Source organism: Narcine bancroftii, chromosome 14 (genome assembly GCF_036971445.1).
Source record: "Narcine bancroftii isolate sNarBan1 chromosome 14, sNarBan1.hap1, whole genome shotgun sequence".
Taxonomy (NCBI): Eukaryota; Metazoa; Chordata; class Chondrichthyes; order Torpediniformes; family Narcinidae; genus Narcine; species Narcine bancroftii.
In genome coordinates this window covers 14227476-14243570 of record NC_091482.1, presented here as the reverse complement: position 1 = coordinate 14243570, position 16095 = coordinate 14227476, and the positions used below count along the sequence as shown (strand labels likewise).

Here is a 16095-nt window from a genome sequence, read left to right as displayed (position 1 = left end):
AATTGCTTACATCTTTGCCTCTTATTTGTTCTTCTGTTAACTGAACCTCAATTAATGGCCGAACTGTAGTGAATAATTTCCACCAAGGCCAGTTCTTTACTCGTTTGTTTTTTTTAATGTTTTTCTGAATGCAACGGATAGCTAGTTCTTGAATCTGGAAAGAAATATATGAAATAAGTTTAATCAAATTGTTAATATTGGATGGGCACGAAATTTACATGATTTTTTTTAAAATTACAATCCAGTCTAAGGGAGGACAGATAAAACTTAGTTCACTTCATATTTGGTTTATGAAGCTACTGTTGATATTCTACCTTTCTCTTTTTAAAATGCTGGCGTGCAAGATATCCTCTGCAAGCTGCCTGAAAAAGAGTGATATTCCTTCTGGTTTGTTCATCCCTTTGTTCTTCCAACTTAACAAGAGTTCCTGCTCTGAAAAACACCTGAGACCACAAGAAAATATGTACAAATAAGTACACATCTAACACACATCCAGTACAAGACCAGCATGCCTAGAAATTTAATTTTGGAAAAATGGCACAACCAAAACAACAATGGAAATTTCCCAAACATCATTTTAAAAGGCTTTATTTAAATAAGGCCATGATACTCATTAAAATTAGTTCCAAAGTAGAACTAGCAGATGTAATGAAACAGACTTCCAAGTAGTTGAGGGTTGTATTTTCATTGTTACAGTTCTGACATCAGGTTATAATGTTCTGAATTTAGAGGAGTCCAAAAACTATGCAGCAACAGAAATTCACCAAAACAATGGATACTTAAACAAAAATGTCTTTAATTTCCTTCATACAGAATAATAAGGTCAATATTTAACTTGTTACTATTAACTTAACCCCCTTCTAATTCTAAGTGCTCATGTCTGTCATGTTCAGGAAAATTCTTGGTTTCACTGTCCAATCCTTCACTTTTCACTTCTCCAAGTTCATTGGTATCAGGATATTTTCCATACTGTGTACAGAATTGAACATTTATGATCTTCACCAGGCTCTGGTGCCTAAACTTAAATTGTTACCACTCAAGAAGGTCTTTGTTGGTTTCAGAGTTATATTTGTTGTTCATTGGACTCACACAAACTGATCTCCTTCAATCAGCCACTTGAGTGTCTTGCCAAAGAAACTTGGCCCCTGGTGGGTTTTTTCCCCCCAACTTCAGGAGAAACACAATAACCAGCCAAAGCCTCTTGTAATTGACTACAAGGGATTAGAATAGGCTGAAGTTGGAACTCAAAACCAGTCTTCAGATGGGGTCTTGCAGCAGGTCAGCCAAACTTGCCATCTTCAACACCAAATGCTGTAGTAAAACTGACCGTCTCTCTCTCTTCCCCCCACCCCCAACAGAATGGCAAGTTTTTCCCTCTCTGTTGCAAAACTACATGACCCCCCCCCCACTTAGAGCAGGAGACTTCACCCAGAAATTTGGATCGCTGGCACTAGGTTAGCAATAAAAGATTAATCCATTTCAGAGCTTGGACATCTGTTCAAACATGTTATTCCTTCTATAATATCACCAGTTAACAACTACTCAGGAAGTCTTCACAGGCACGTAATGGTTTCCGTAAAATCAATGAAGCCTTCAGACATGAAGGCTCCATCTGCACAGGTTTTTGCAAGTGAGAGGTCTTTTGTAAAATGTTAATGTCTCTTATGGAATGTAAATTAATACCCAAATCCCCACAATCTAACCTTACCCCTATATTTCATAATTGTATCAACTTATTCTGTAACAATTATCCTTAAAAATACAACCAGCACCCTTCTAGCTAGTGGGGAACATTGGCAAGGACCGAGTTTATGCTACCATGACTGCAAGGAATTTGTAGTCCTCTCAAAGGAACCAGATGAATCTGAAAATGTTTTTGAATAATGCAATGCAACATGGCACGGTTGGCATAGTGATTAGCACATCGCTGTTACAGCACCAGCGACCAAGGTTTAGATCCGGTGCTGTCTATGAGTTTGTACGTTCTCCCCAAGTCTGTGTGGGTTTCCTTAAGGTGCTATGGTTTCCTCTCACCATTCTAAAACATAGAGGTTGTAGGTCAATTAGGCAGGCATATGCTCATAGGCCGAAAGGACCTGTTACCGTACTGTATGTCTAAGTTTTAAAAAATAACAATGGCAGTAAGTTACTGGTGGGGGAGGGGAGACACAGGGGAACGAGTGCATGCTCTTTTGAAAGCCCTTCAGTCCAGCAACATGTCATCTGGTACATATGTCGGCAGACATAGCTTCAAAAGTTCTTTGAGCAAGTTTCTGAGAGTGAAGGTGATCCTGACTTTTGACAGAACATTTGTATGAGCTTTTACTCAAGGTTTTCATAAGTTTGGAAATAGTCAATGGAAGTCAACAAATTATGTAAAAAGTTTTAAATGTGTGGAAATGTACGTCAATGATCTTAACTGAACTTTTGAAAAAGTATTAATTCTAATTCACCAGCTGTAAGTCAATACAGTTCAGTTTCACAGCTGAAAAGATTAAGTCAGTAGATGGAAAATGGACACAGATCAGATGAGGCCTGGAGTATATCACTGGGTTAGTTTCAGGCATGGCAGGCAAGCTCTGACCCATGTCATGCTCCTCCTGTGCCATTTGGGAACTCAGGGAGACTGACAGTCTCCCTGAGGACTACATATGCAGGAAGTGATCCAGCTGCATGACAGCACTGGAGCTGCTCTTGGACTCACTTTGGAGCATCCGGGATGCAGAGAACGTGGTGGATAGCACATTTAGTGAGTTGGTCACACTGCAGCTTAAGAGAGTAGAGAAAATAGGGACAGCAAGAGCAGTAACAAGAAGGTGTTGCAGGAATCTCCTGCGACCTTCACCCTCCAAAACATCTATGCCGCTTTGGATATTGTTGGGGGTGATGGCAGCAATAGTCAGCATCATGGCACAGTGAGTGGCTCTGCTGTGCAAGAGGGAGAGTAAAAGAGTGATAGAGCAATTGTTATTGGGGATTCTATAGTAAGGGGAACAGACAGGAGCTTCTGGGCCCACAAAAGGAACTCCTGGATGGTGCGTTGCCTCCCAGGTGTAAGAGTCAGGGATATCTCAGAGCAGCTGCAGGACATTCTGAAAGGGGAGACATTCTGAAAGGGGAGGGTGAACAGCCAGCTATCATGGTCCATAGTGGTACCAACAATATAGGAAAAAAGCAAGATGAGCTCCTACAAGATTAATTGAGGGAGCTAGGAGATGAATAGTAGGTCCTCAAAAGTAATAATCTCAGGATTGTTATCGGTGCCATGAGCTAGCCAGAATAGAAATAGCAGGATAGTTAGAATAAATATGTGGCTTGAACCGTTGGGCAGGAGAGAGGGTTTCAGTTCTTTGAGGCATTGGAACCGGTTCTGGGATAGATGGGACCAGTACAAACCAGACGGTCTACATCTGGGCAGAGCAAGATCAAGGTCCTTGGGAAATTGTTTGCTAGTGCTGTTGGGCAAGGTTTAAACTAATGGGGCAGAGGGATGGGAACCTACAAAGAAAGAATGAGGAAGGGGGTACAGAGACCAAAACTAGAGTTAGAAAAAAGAAAAAGAAAAATAGAGGGCAGAAAAGTCAAAAGCAAAAGATGCAGTGGTCACTATATTCCAAAAGGACAACTTTATCTGAATGCTCGTAGTATTAGAAACAAGGTTCGTGAACATAAGACACTAAACAGTTCCCAGGCATATGATTTAGTGGCCATCACAGAAACATAGTTACAATTGGGTATGGTTGGGAATTAAATTTTAGAGGGTATCAGGTAATATGGAAAGGATGGTAAAGGTAGTGGGTGGCTCTCTTAATCAAGGATGAGATCAGGGCAATAGTGAGAAACGATACAAGATCTAAGGAACAAAATGTTGAGTCCATCTGGGTAGAGATTAAGAATAGTAAATGGGAAAAAAAAAATCACTGGTGAGAGTTGTCTGTTGCCCACCAAATAACAATAACACAGTGGCATAGGCAATTAACCTAGAGATAACTGAGGCATATAAGAATGGAATTGCAGTTGTCGTGGGGGGACTAGGGAGTCTGGAGGATGACTTCATAGAATGCATCAGTGATAGCTTTCTTGAGCAACATGTTAAGGAACCAACAAGGGAAACTGCTATTTTAGATCTAATATTGTGCAATGAGATAGGTAAAATTAACAATCTAGTAGTTCGGATCCCTCTTGGAAAAAGCGATCACAGTATGATTGAATTTCTCATACAGATGGAGGGTGCAATAAGTTAAATATAAAACTAGTATATTATGCTTGTACAGGGAAGACTTCAACAAGATGAGGGAGGAATTGATCAGCATGGACTGAGAGCACAGGCTAGTTGGCAGAACAGTTGAGGAACAGTGGAAGACTTTCAAAGAGATTTTTCACAGTGCTCAACAAAAATATATTCCCGGTAAAAATAAGGGAAGTAAGAGAAGGAAAAGTCAGCTTTGGTTAACTAAGTATAAAATTAAAAGCTTATATGAACCAAGTAGCCAAGAGTAGTGGGAAAATGAAGGATTAGGAAAACTTTAAAAGGCAACAAAGGAGAACTAAACAGGAAATAAGGAAAGGGAAGAAGGATTATGAAGGTAAATTAGCACAAAGTATAAAAAGATAGTAAAAATGTTTTTCAAATATATAAACAGAAGAGTCAACATCGATCCCTTGGAAGATGAGAAAGGGAGATTGATATTGAGTAATGAGGAAATGGCCAAGTCATTGAACAAATATTTTGTGTTAGTCTTCACAGTGGAAAACACGTCCAGCATGCCAAAGAGTATTGCTAGGGATGCGAAGGGAGGTGAGGGCCTTGATAAAATAATTATTACAAAGTAGATAGTGATGAGCAAACTAATGGGACTGAAAGCGGACAAATCCCCTGGGATGCATGCCAGGGTACTGAAGGAAATGGTGGGAGTTATAGTCAATGTGTTGGTAGTCATTTACCAAAATTCTCTGGATTCTGAGCAGGTCCTGGCAGATTTGAAGACAGCAAACATCAAGCCACTTTTTAAAAAGAGATGGAGGCAGAAGTTGGGTAAATATCGGCCAGTTAGCTTAACATCTGTAGTCGGAAAGATGCTTGAAGCTGTGATTAAGGATGAAATAGCGAGACATTTAGAATGGAGGGGTTCCATCAGGCATGGATTCAGATAGAGGCAGAAAAATTGTTTTCACTGGTAGGTGACACCAGAACTAGGAGATACAGCCTCAAAAATCAGGGGAGCAGATATTAAGATGGAGATGAGGAAAATCTGTTTTTCCCAGAGAGTAGTGAATCTGTGGAATTCTCTACCTAGAAAAGCAGTTGAGGCTACTTCATTAAACATATTTAATGTTCAGTTAGATAGATTTTTGCATAAAAAAGGTATTAATGGACATGAGAAAAGGCCAGGCAGGTGGAGTTGAGTCAATGATCAGATCAGCCATGATCTTATTGAATGGTGGAGCAGGCTTGATGTGCCGATGGCCGACTCCTGCTCCTATTTCTTATGTTCTTGTATCTCACTGCTTTCACTTAGAAACTGTTGTCCTTGTGCTTTATTTTTTTTTCACCTGTGTCATGTGCACAGTAATATATACCATATGATAGCATATGGGATGATCCTTTAAACTTAAAAAAGTCACCTCAAAATCTTATATGCTGGGTCTAAAATCCGAACCTTGACAGCCAAGTCTCAACACAACTGCCATCTTCCCCCTCCCCCTCCATATCCTATCCCCATCCCGCCGGCTCCAAAGCAAGTGTCCTGGTCAGGCACTAGGCACATTCTACCACTTTCCTCATGCTGACAACCCGGCTCACCTCCACACAAATAGCAATAGCAAAAAGAAAAGAAGCTTACAATTGACCTTGATGCCATTTTGCAGAAGACGTGAAAATACTCCAAAGATTTTGTATGGGACCATATTTAAAGTCATCCCTGCGTGCTCACTGAGGGACATTTCCCGTTCAGCAGGGCAAACCTGTGTCCTTGAGTCCACCTACCCAGTCAGCTCTGTACAGGCTTTAAATAGCGAGTTACAGGAGCTGACAGTGGTTTTTTTAAAATATGCTAATAAAATTAAAGAGGTAATGTTGTATTAAAATATTGTGACAGCATCACTCCACTGGTCAGTGTTAAGTGCCAGACTTTGGGGGTGGGGGGTTGTCCTATACAAAGGATATAGCTCAAAATCTACATTTTTAGGTAGAAAATCTGGGGTCGTCCTATACAGAGTCATCCTATATGCCAACATTTATGGTGCATAAAACGCAGCTCAAATAGATTAATTTATTAATTAATCACATTTCACACTTTAATTGGACAACGGAGGGAGAATTGACGAAATAATAGTTCAGATGTTCCATATTAATTTACAAGCATAGCATTGTGCAGCACAGCATACTAAGGAACATTTTAGTCATGGACCACATTTAGCAAATATCAGGCGCTACTGAAGTAAAACATAAAATGCTATATAAAAAAAAACTCAGCAGTTCAAAAAACACATGCAGAAAAAAAGTTTAATGGTTTCACTCTAGAGAAACTGGGAAATGAAGAAGTTTTAAAAAATGAATAAAAGCTAGTACAAAAGAATGACCAATAATGCTAATGGAATAATGGGGGCCTTCATCTCAATAGGGTCAGTTTAAAATGGAAAGAAAGTTGTGCTTTAATTGCATTATGGTTTCTGGACATCTGCATTCTAAAATTCCAATTCTATTTGAAAATTCATGTTCTGGAAGGCACCAGAATTTTTACTTTCAAAAGATCATAAACGCTATGCCATTTGAAACTGAGCCAACAATTATAGTGATACACTCGAAAATCAGTCATTCAATTAAAACTGAAATCTACTTCAGTTCAATTTGACCATGAAGCAAAGATGCAATTCAGAGACCTGAATGAAATACAGAGTGTTGAAAAGACAATAGCCTGATCTATTCTCAAAGTTTTAATGACAGTAGAATCATCAAATGCATTTACGACAAAGGTGGATGAGGTTGACTATGTAAAATAAGCTTCTTGGGAGCACCAATTCATGAACCAATTAAATTCACTACAACATATTTGACAGGTACTATTTGGCAATATAATCTTTGAAACTATTGAATTGTAAAGTTATGCAGTTTAGTTAAGAAAACAGCTCTTGATGTTCACCAAAAACAAGAATCTTGAAACAAATCTTCAATTATTGGTCTTGACACAAGACAGACTACATTTGTAAAAATTTAATTACCAGTATTCAATTATACATTTTACAGTGGAAAAGATATACACGTTACCATTGTCCCACCTTTTATGTTTGTTTCCAGATTTTTGTTTATAAATACCTGTCTCCCGTAATAAAAGTCAATGGATCTGCTTTCCTCTACTTTTTCTGTAACACTAAGTGCCAAATAATTTTTCATGGCTTAATGTACAATGTTGTCTTTCCTCCTTAAAGATTTTTGCATTTAAAATTGAGTGAGTAGGATTGTTACTAAATGGTACCATTGTTAACAGTAGCATTTAAAAGGTCAGGAAACAAAGTAGACAAAATAAAGAATGTGAATACTTTCCAGCAAATGAAATGTGGCATTTTAAACCCATACAGTACAAGTATTAATCTTAAAAGGAAAGGACTCTCAATAATGGCCTTTGCAGAAAAATATTGTTTGTGTTTAGTCCATTGACTATAAAGTTACCAAGACTGTAGGTGTTCGATGCTTATTCATTATGTAGCCATTCTTATTGGAATAAGCCCTTGTGAAAACTTCTGAAATATCTCAGAATAATGTCAGCCTCTGCTGATCTATCATATTATCCTTTATTTTCTCAGTCCTCTTTAGCCAACTTTATGCTTTTATAATTACAATTTGTTTCAATTTTGGGACAAAGACATTTTTTTTTCCTTTATTTGCTCCTGTCCTCCACCGTTTTAAATTTGCATTAAAAAATATTCACATGTCAGTGAAGTGTACATTCCAGATTTTATTCATTTGTAAACATTTTGGTGTGACCATGTAGAAATTACAGCACCTTTTGAACATTGCCTCCCCATTTCAAGGCACCATAATGTTTGGGTCATTTGGCTTCACAGGTGTTTGTGTGTAATCAGGTATGTTTAACTGCTTCATTGGTGCAGGTACAAGAGAGCTAGACTTGCTTCTAAGCTTTTGATCACCTTTGGAGCCTGTAGTTGCCATTTTCCACACGAGGACCAGAGATGTGCCATTGAAAGTCAAAAAAGCCAATTTGAGGCTTCAAAACAAGAATAAAATGATAAAATACACTGCCCAAACCTGAGGATTACCCAAATCAACTGTCTGGAACATCATTAAGAAGAAAAATCATTCTGGTGAGCTCAGTAATTGTAAAGGGACCAGTATTCCAAGGAAGACCTCCATGGCTAATGACAGAAGAATTCTCATCATAATGAAGAAAGATCCCTATGTATATGTCCAACAGATCTGAAGCACTCTTCAGGGGGCAAGTGTCAATAACTACCGTCAACAGAAGACATCATAAACAGAAACACAGAGACTACACTGCAAGTTGCAAACCAGGACAAAAGTGATATGCTTTGGATCTTGGACAGTCCCTTCACATTGCCACACTTTGTTTTTGCCATCACTCTGATACAGATTAATCTTGGACTCATCTATCCACGAGACCTTTTTCCAGAATTCTGCAGGCTCCTTTAAATAGTTCTTGGCAATTTGTAATCTTGCCATTCTTTCTGTGGCCAACTCGTAGTTTGCATCTTGCCATGTAGCCTCTGTGTTTCTTTTCATGAAATCTTCTGCGGATGCTAGTCATTGACATATCCATACCTGCCTCATGAAGAGTGTTTCTGATCTGTCGGACAGGCATTTGAGGATTCTTCTTCATTATGATGAGAATTCTTCTGTCATCAGCAGTGGAGATCCTCCTTGGAAAACCAATCATTTTGCAATTACTGAGCTCACCAGTACGATCTTTCCTCTTAATGATGTTCCAGACAGTTGATTTTGGGAGGTGTATTTTATCATTTTATTCTTGTTTTGCAGCCTCAAATTGGCTTTTTTGACTTTCAATGGCACATCTCTGGTCCTCGTGTGGAAAATGGCAACTACAGGCTCCAAAGGTGATCAAAATCTTAGAAGCAAGCCTAGCTCTCTTATACCTGCACTAATGAAGCCATTAATCATATCTGAGTACTCAAACACCTGTGAAGCCAAAAGTCCCAAATTTTATGGCACCCTGAAATGAGGACACTATGTATAAAAAGTGCTGTAATTTCTACATTGTCAAACCAAAATGAATACAAATAACCTTGAATATAATCTGTAACGTGCACGTTAATTACATGTGAATTGTTTGATTACAAATTTAAAACTGTGGAGCACAGTGGCAAATAAAGGAAAAAAGTGTATTTGTCCCAAACGTTATGGAGGGCACTGTAATTATTTCACCATCAAAATTCTGCAACCTTTCCTTGGGATTGTTCACATTGAGATTATTAATTCCATAATATCGGATCTAAAACAGCTTACTCACCAATTGGTTCGTCAAAGTATTGCCCAAAAGAAAAATCCCTCCCCTACAAAATCCTAAATACACTCTCATCCTCAAAGCTACCGTTGCGAATTTGATTAATCCAAACTATATGATTAAAACTGCTATGACTATTGGAGTACCCTTCATACAAGTTTTCACTGTTTTTTGATTTGCGTTCTGTTGTACAAGATGATTACTATTATGGCACCAAGACATTTTTACAGCTAACTCCAATTAGCTTTGGTAACACCACCATGAGCACAGAAGACAATAGCTAAAATCAACCTGAAATATCAACTGTACATTTCTCTCTGAAATGGGAAGATGATGTCTGACCCAATAAGGTCCTCCAGCCACTTCTTATGCTGCTCCAGATTCCAGTGTCTATAAAAAATTTGCGCCTTTCTGTTTCATTAAAAGCCTAATTATTTTATGTTAATGTTGTTTCCTTTAATCCACTTAAACAAATTTTGTCCTTGTATAGCTCAACAGTATCACACTTAAAAGGTTTCACTTCTATGTAATTCCATTCAGTCCAAAATAAGACAGTAATTCAGAAGTGCATTAAAATATAATGAGTTCAAAGGTATAACAATGAAGCAAATTCAATATCTATTGGATACAAAATGAAACTAAATTCAGCGTAATTACAATTAAAATCAATGAATTGGCTGTTGTGTTATCTATTTTTAAGTAATGAATTTATTGTTAATTCATTACATAGCACTTTGCAACATAATGGGAGTAAATTCAAATGCTGGAAATGCTGGAGAGAGCGAGAGAGAAAGGACATCAGCAGTTGAAATAATAAAAATATCTTGATTTCATGAGATCTCTTTCTTAATTTCTTTGTTACCTGCAAATATACTGTGTATTTCTAGTATTTCGATTTTTATTTTCTTAAAAGTGTCAACCTTAACTTAGTGGATACAACCATCATAAGATTGTTGATTCAAGTTGCACTCCATCGTTTTAAGGTTATTTTAAATCTAAGCTGCCAATCTTTAAAAAAATTTTAAAACTTAGACATACAGCATGGTAACAGGCCATTTCGGCCCACAAGTCTGTGCTGTCCAATTTACATCCAATTAACCAAACACCCAGTACATTTCGAACAGTGGGAGGAAACCTGAGCCCCCGGAGAAACCAATGCAGAGACAGAGAGAACATACAAACTCCTTACAGACAGCAGGAGGTTGCGATAACCATTATGCCAATCTTGCTGCCTTTTTGCAGAACAGTGTTCTTTCGCTCAGCCCAGGGGTATTTCTGACTTTTAGACAAATGTTACAAAACTGCACTTTGAGGTTGATGTAAAAGCATTCCATAAGATCATTCCAAGAGATTGATAGCTATCTCTGGCATCCTGTCTGATACTTAGTCTACAATAATCATCGTTGTAACAGGATGTTTGCGGTTATGAATTTACTTTCTATAAAACATTTTAACAATAATGTGGTGTGGATCGGTCCAAGGTTTTGAATGGTTTCTTTTATCCTTTTAGGCCACTTGATTTTCTGATCATAAAGTATTGGGCAGATGTTCCTGTAAGATGAAAGGACAAGCTTTTTGTCCATTAACAACTCCATTTACAAATCAAACCACTTGCCCGACTAAGGCCCATGTGATAACTGCTCTTCTCTAAATCCAGAGACTCCAGAAGATCTTCTGCAGCCTATAAGCAAAAGAAAAAAGCTCTTACATCATGATATGTTGTATACGTTCTGACCTTTTCAAGGTTAGAATTTTATTTTGGAGAGAAACCAATGAACAAACAAGATTTCAACCAATAACACTGGAGGTGAGGCTGCACAGTGAATCAGGAAGTACAATAGAAATGAAATGACTTTTGGGGAGTCAGCCATCTGCACCCCATCTCTGACAATATCTGACATCAGAATAACTTGTGGTGATAGCAGTTGGACTCAAAGATATTTTCAGGTCAATGAATTAATAGCAATTTATGAGTTTTAAAATTGAGGCAATTTACAATCCTCATTGGTTACTCTAATACAATATAAAAATTACAACTATGCTTAATTCTGCAAAACACAACTTCAATAAATTAGTATTGTATTCCTTAACAATGACGACAGCAATACTCATCCGTTTAAATAGCTCATGAACAATCTTGTATTTCACTAAAGGTAATATAAACAGCTAAACATGCTTCCATCTTTAATGCCTCCATGTTAAAAGACTATCGTATTGCTTTAAATTAAATGTGAATATGTGAAGCTTCTGTACACAATATTTAAATTTATTAATATGTTATTAGTGTTTGATTTACAGTGTTACACTGCACACTGAAATAACGTGTTATTGAGTTGCCACAGTGATCAGTTTACAATGTGGCATACTGACTTACATGGGCCACACCTTTAGTGTATTAATTTTCATGACCATTATTTGCTTGCTGGTTCAAAAAATCCCCCTCCTATTGTTTGAATATCAATAAACATGGACCACATGAATTGGCATAGCCTACCACATGTTGGTTGAACTCCACCAGTCCTCTACTTCATTGTTCCAACAATTCTGTTCAAAACACTTTTTGAAATTCCAATGACAAGGAAGTTTAACTTAACTGAAAACCAAACTGCTGCATCGACTGAGCAGTGACACATACTCTTATCCCAGACACACATGCAAACAAATTCATGCCCCACCCTGTTCATATCCTCCAACAGTTCACATTTCTCTTCCATCCTCCCAGCTACCTCTCTCAATCTACCTCCTCCTCAGCTCCCTCCCCCTTCATCTAAAGGTATTCATACTATGATCTACATAGTATGGACCTTTGGCTTAACTCTCCCATGCCCACCAATATGCCCCTCTGAACTCATCTCACATGCCTGGCATCCTCTGACCTTTCCTATCCATCACAACATTTTTGCTCTCATCGCTCCTTGCTCTCTGGATCCTCCTGCCTTTACACCACTCTCCACCTACTGGCTATTCACTATCTGCTCGCTTAGTCCTACTACCGTACTAATCTGCTTCAGTGCTCTATCCTGAATGTTGGTCACCCACCTCAATACCTAGTCCTACATTTGAATACAGAACAAAAACAAATCTTCTTACTTACACAGTAATTTAATGTTATTAATGGACATAAATACAATTCTTACATCGCATCCTTAGATAATGTTAAAAAAATAGATGCACTTCAAAGACAAAAATAGTTAACAATACTTCAGTCCCATTCATCCCTTTCAATAAAACCATTCCTGGTCTTCCAGTTCACCTGCTGAAAATGTCCCCAGATTTTCTTAATCTTATAAGATTTACACATTTGAAAGTTTGAGTGCCAGATTAGTTGATAACAAAGCAAGGCCACAGAAAACTCACCCGTTTTTCGTCTGTAACAATATAGTTGCGTCCATGCTTTTTAGTAAGATGTGGAGCAAGGACATCAAAACGGCGTCTGAATTCTGAAAACACCATTTGATCTGGGTAGCCTGAAGATTGCAAAGAATGAAAGAAAGACCGTTCATTTTTATTAAAAAGACACACCAATTCCACAATGAAAAGGTATGCAATTTTTGCATTGAGGCAATAAAGTTTAAAATGGAAAGGATAAAAGCAATATCTTTTTTATCTGTTCAGGAATTTTTTTGGTTTCTGACATGACCGCTATTTATTACTCATCACAAACTGCTCTTAGAAAAGCGATGATAAATCGGTTTCTTGAATTATTGTTATCCTATTTCAGGCACTTCTTCACTACTATTAGGATTTAAACCTAGCGATAATAAAGGAATTACAAGTATTGTCAAATCTGGAAGGTACGTGACTTGGAGGGGAACCCATTGGTATTCTTGTGTGTCTGCTTTCCATTGTCAATCTTTGGAGGTTACAAGTTTGGATGATGCTGTTGAAGTAGCACTGGCAAGCAAATGAACTGCATTTTGTAGATGCCATACTCTCCAGCCATTGTGTGCCTAGGTGTGGGAAATGAATATTTATTGTGTGGAATGGATCCCAATGGATCCTTGAGTATTACAATTTATGAGTATTCGATCACTGTCTCAACTTGTGCCTTACAGATGGTGGAAAGGCTTTTAGTTAACAGGAAACAAATCACAAAATATCCTGTCTCTGATTTCACTCTGCAGTCACAGTATTTATCTAGCTGGTCCAGTTAAGTTTCTGATCAACTCCAAAGATGCCACTGAATGTCAAGTGTAAACAGTTAGAATAAACACTCATTATTGTGGAGCTAATATTATTTGAAACTTAACAGTCCATGCCTGCATATTGTCGTGCTGTGTCGGTTACAACTGGTTAATTTGCTAAGGATAGAGTTGCCAGGCATCCTGTATATACATGACATGTCCTTTATTTAATGATTTAGTCCTGTGTCAACTTTATCAGGACACCTTAAATGTCCTGTTTTTTTTTAAATAAATTTAAAAATTCAGCAATTTAGAGCTGTATGATTTGGAATTTTCAATAATTTTATTTGTATTACTTGAATTTTACTTCATTGTGGGGCCCATTTATAAAATACTATCATAATTGACAGTTTTAGGTGATATGGGTGCTCTCGTGCCAATCCGTATGTCTTCTGGAGGTCGCAGTTTGATCCATCTTTGTATTTTACTTGTACCCTTTGATTAGATTAATATTAGTTTTAAGTTTTTTTTCTTTTAGATAAATGGATTTATGGGGTTTAATTATGATTATCCTAGATGATAGCTTTTTTTAGATATTTTTAGATATTAAGGTATAATGAGGTTTGTTATATTATTTAACCGATCTGTGTATAATCATTTTAAAAAACAATCACAGTTAATAATTAGGGATTTAACTTAAAATTTGTCATTTTGTGCATTTACTAATTATATACTATGTTATCGTATTGCTTTGCTTTATATATGGATTACGATGTAAAACTCAATAAAAATATTTTATAAAGAATTTTACTTCATTAAAATTAAAATGTTAAATAACTCCACTATTATGTTGAAGGAAGTCACCAGAAGACAGCAAATATTTGCGACAAGTAATGAACTTGTTTGAAACCACAGCCAACAAATGTACACGTGACACATTGAAACATGACACATGTGCAGTTGTTGGCTGCAGCCAGGCCATTAGTTATGCGTTTGCCACAGTGAAAGTTCAATGAAATTCCCTGGCTTGATTTATTCAATTCTTGCTCTCTCTTGCAGAGAGCAAAATATTTCTCATTTGTGTTTTGTAATTTAACCCCAACATGCCAAAACGAAAGTGTAAATTTCATGATGCATTTTCTGAAAAAAGGACATTTATTAAACAAGGGAAAAGTTGTTTTGAGCCTCTTTGTGGAGTATGCAATTGTTCATTCGATATCAAAAATGGCAGGAAGTCGGATATAAAGGAGCATATCCAAACAAAGAAGCACAAGATATGTATGTTTTCCTCAACTACAAAAGAAACTGCCAGGATGAAATCTACTGCAATAGTAAAAAAAATAACAGCTCCATATACCATTGCAGAGATTGTCAAAGATATCAATGCCTTGTCTCTTTAGGGCATATCCATGAATGCAAGTAATCACAACGCAGAAGCGTTTTTTTCCCTTTAATTGTGCAATTCCCCCCCCCCCCCACCTGTTGTGAGTAAATCCCCTTCCAAATTGGACCTCAGAAACTATAGCAAGCTTTTGCAGAGAAACTCTTATTGAGTTAGGAGTTAACAAGAAAAATGATACAGCTTTTGATGGAGATAATATTTTGGTGGTGAAACAAAGCATGAATGATTCTTTGGAAGGTGTTGGTTGCCCTGCTCATATTCTGCATCTGATGTCCTTTCTATTGACAGTGGAACTAATTGTCATGATATTGTTTTCTTATTTCAGCACTGATACTATTCGAACTGAGCGATTAAAGGATTTTTTATGATTTTGTTGGGCCTTCAGTTCTCTCGCATCTAAAACCCATTGGGTCTCCTTAATAAATGCAGTTGAGAGAATCCTCAGTTTATTTGAAGCACTTTCATTCCAAAGAAAAGGTCCTGAAAATTTTTGATGACTTTTTCCAATCATCCATTAAGCAAAGTCAACTTATTTCTTGTTCGGTTTTCAATATTTCTTTAGCAAAAGGGTTATTCAAATTGAAAAATGAGCAAACAGCATTATTGAAGTACTTCATTGCTTAAAGGAACTTGTTGACCATAAAAGAAAGAAATGATGAAAAGTTGATCTCCAAGTGTCAAGGCTTGCCTTAAAAGTGACATTACTTTTGACCAGTAAAAGAAATTCCAACTGAAGTGGATAATTATTATGGCACTTGCCATGACTACCTTGTGAAATGGATTTAATCTCTTGAAGAATTCAATACTTTTATATGAATGTCATGAAATACTCTTCCAGCGTGGGAACAAGTGGAATCATCATGTGTAGTGTTAAAAATTAGAATAAAAATTGATGACAATATTCTTTTTTTGCTAGTGGACAACATTAAAAAACTCATTGATCAAGAGCTGCAATGTAATGGAGCAAGTGATGCCACGAAAAATTATATTTTGTACTTCACCAAATTAAATTGGAAGAGCAATTCTCAGAGTTGTTAATTTTATGCCAGTACATGTTCAACATATCAGCTCA

General features: G+C 37.1%; 1 protein-coding gene across 17 annotated transcripts in view; it reads right to left on the bottom strand.

Moving 5' to 3' along the window:
• Positions 1-16095, bottom strand: part of myo18ab (myosin XVIIIA b) — a 219893-nt gene that overhangs the window by 66705 nt on the left and 137093 nt on the right. For all 17 annotated transcript variants that reach the window (XM_069911043.1, XM_069911055.1, XM_069911042.1 and 14 more), the window contains 4 exons: positions 12855-12964; positions 11113-11178; positions 315-443; positions 11-154 (listed from right to left, as the gene is read on the bottom strand). In XM_069911043.1, the coding sequence (XP_069767144.1) occupies positions 11-154; positions 315-443; positions 11113-11178; positions 12855-12964 (449 nt within the window). The remainder of the gene's footprint in view (positions 1-10; positions 155-314; positions 444-11112; positions 11179-12854; positions 12965-16095) is intronic.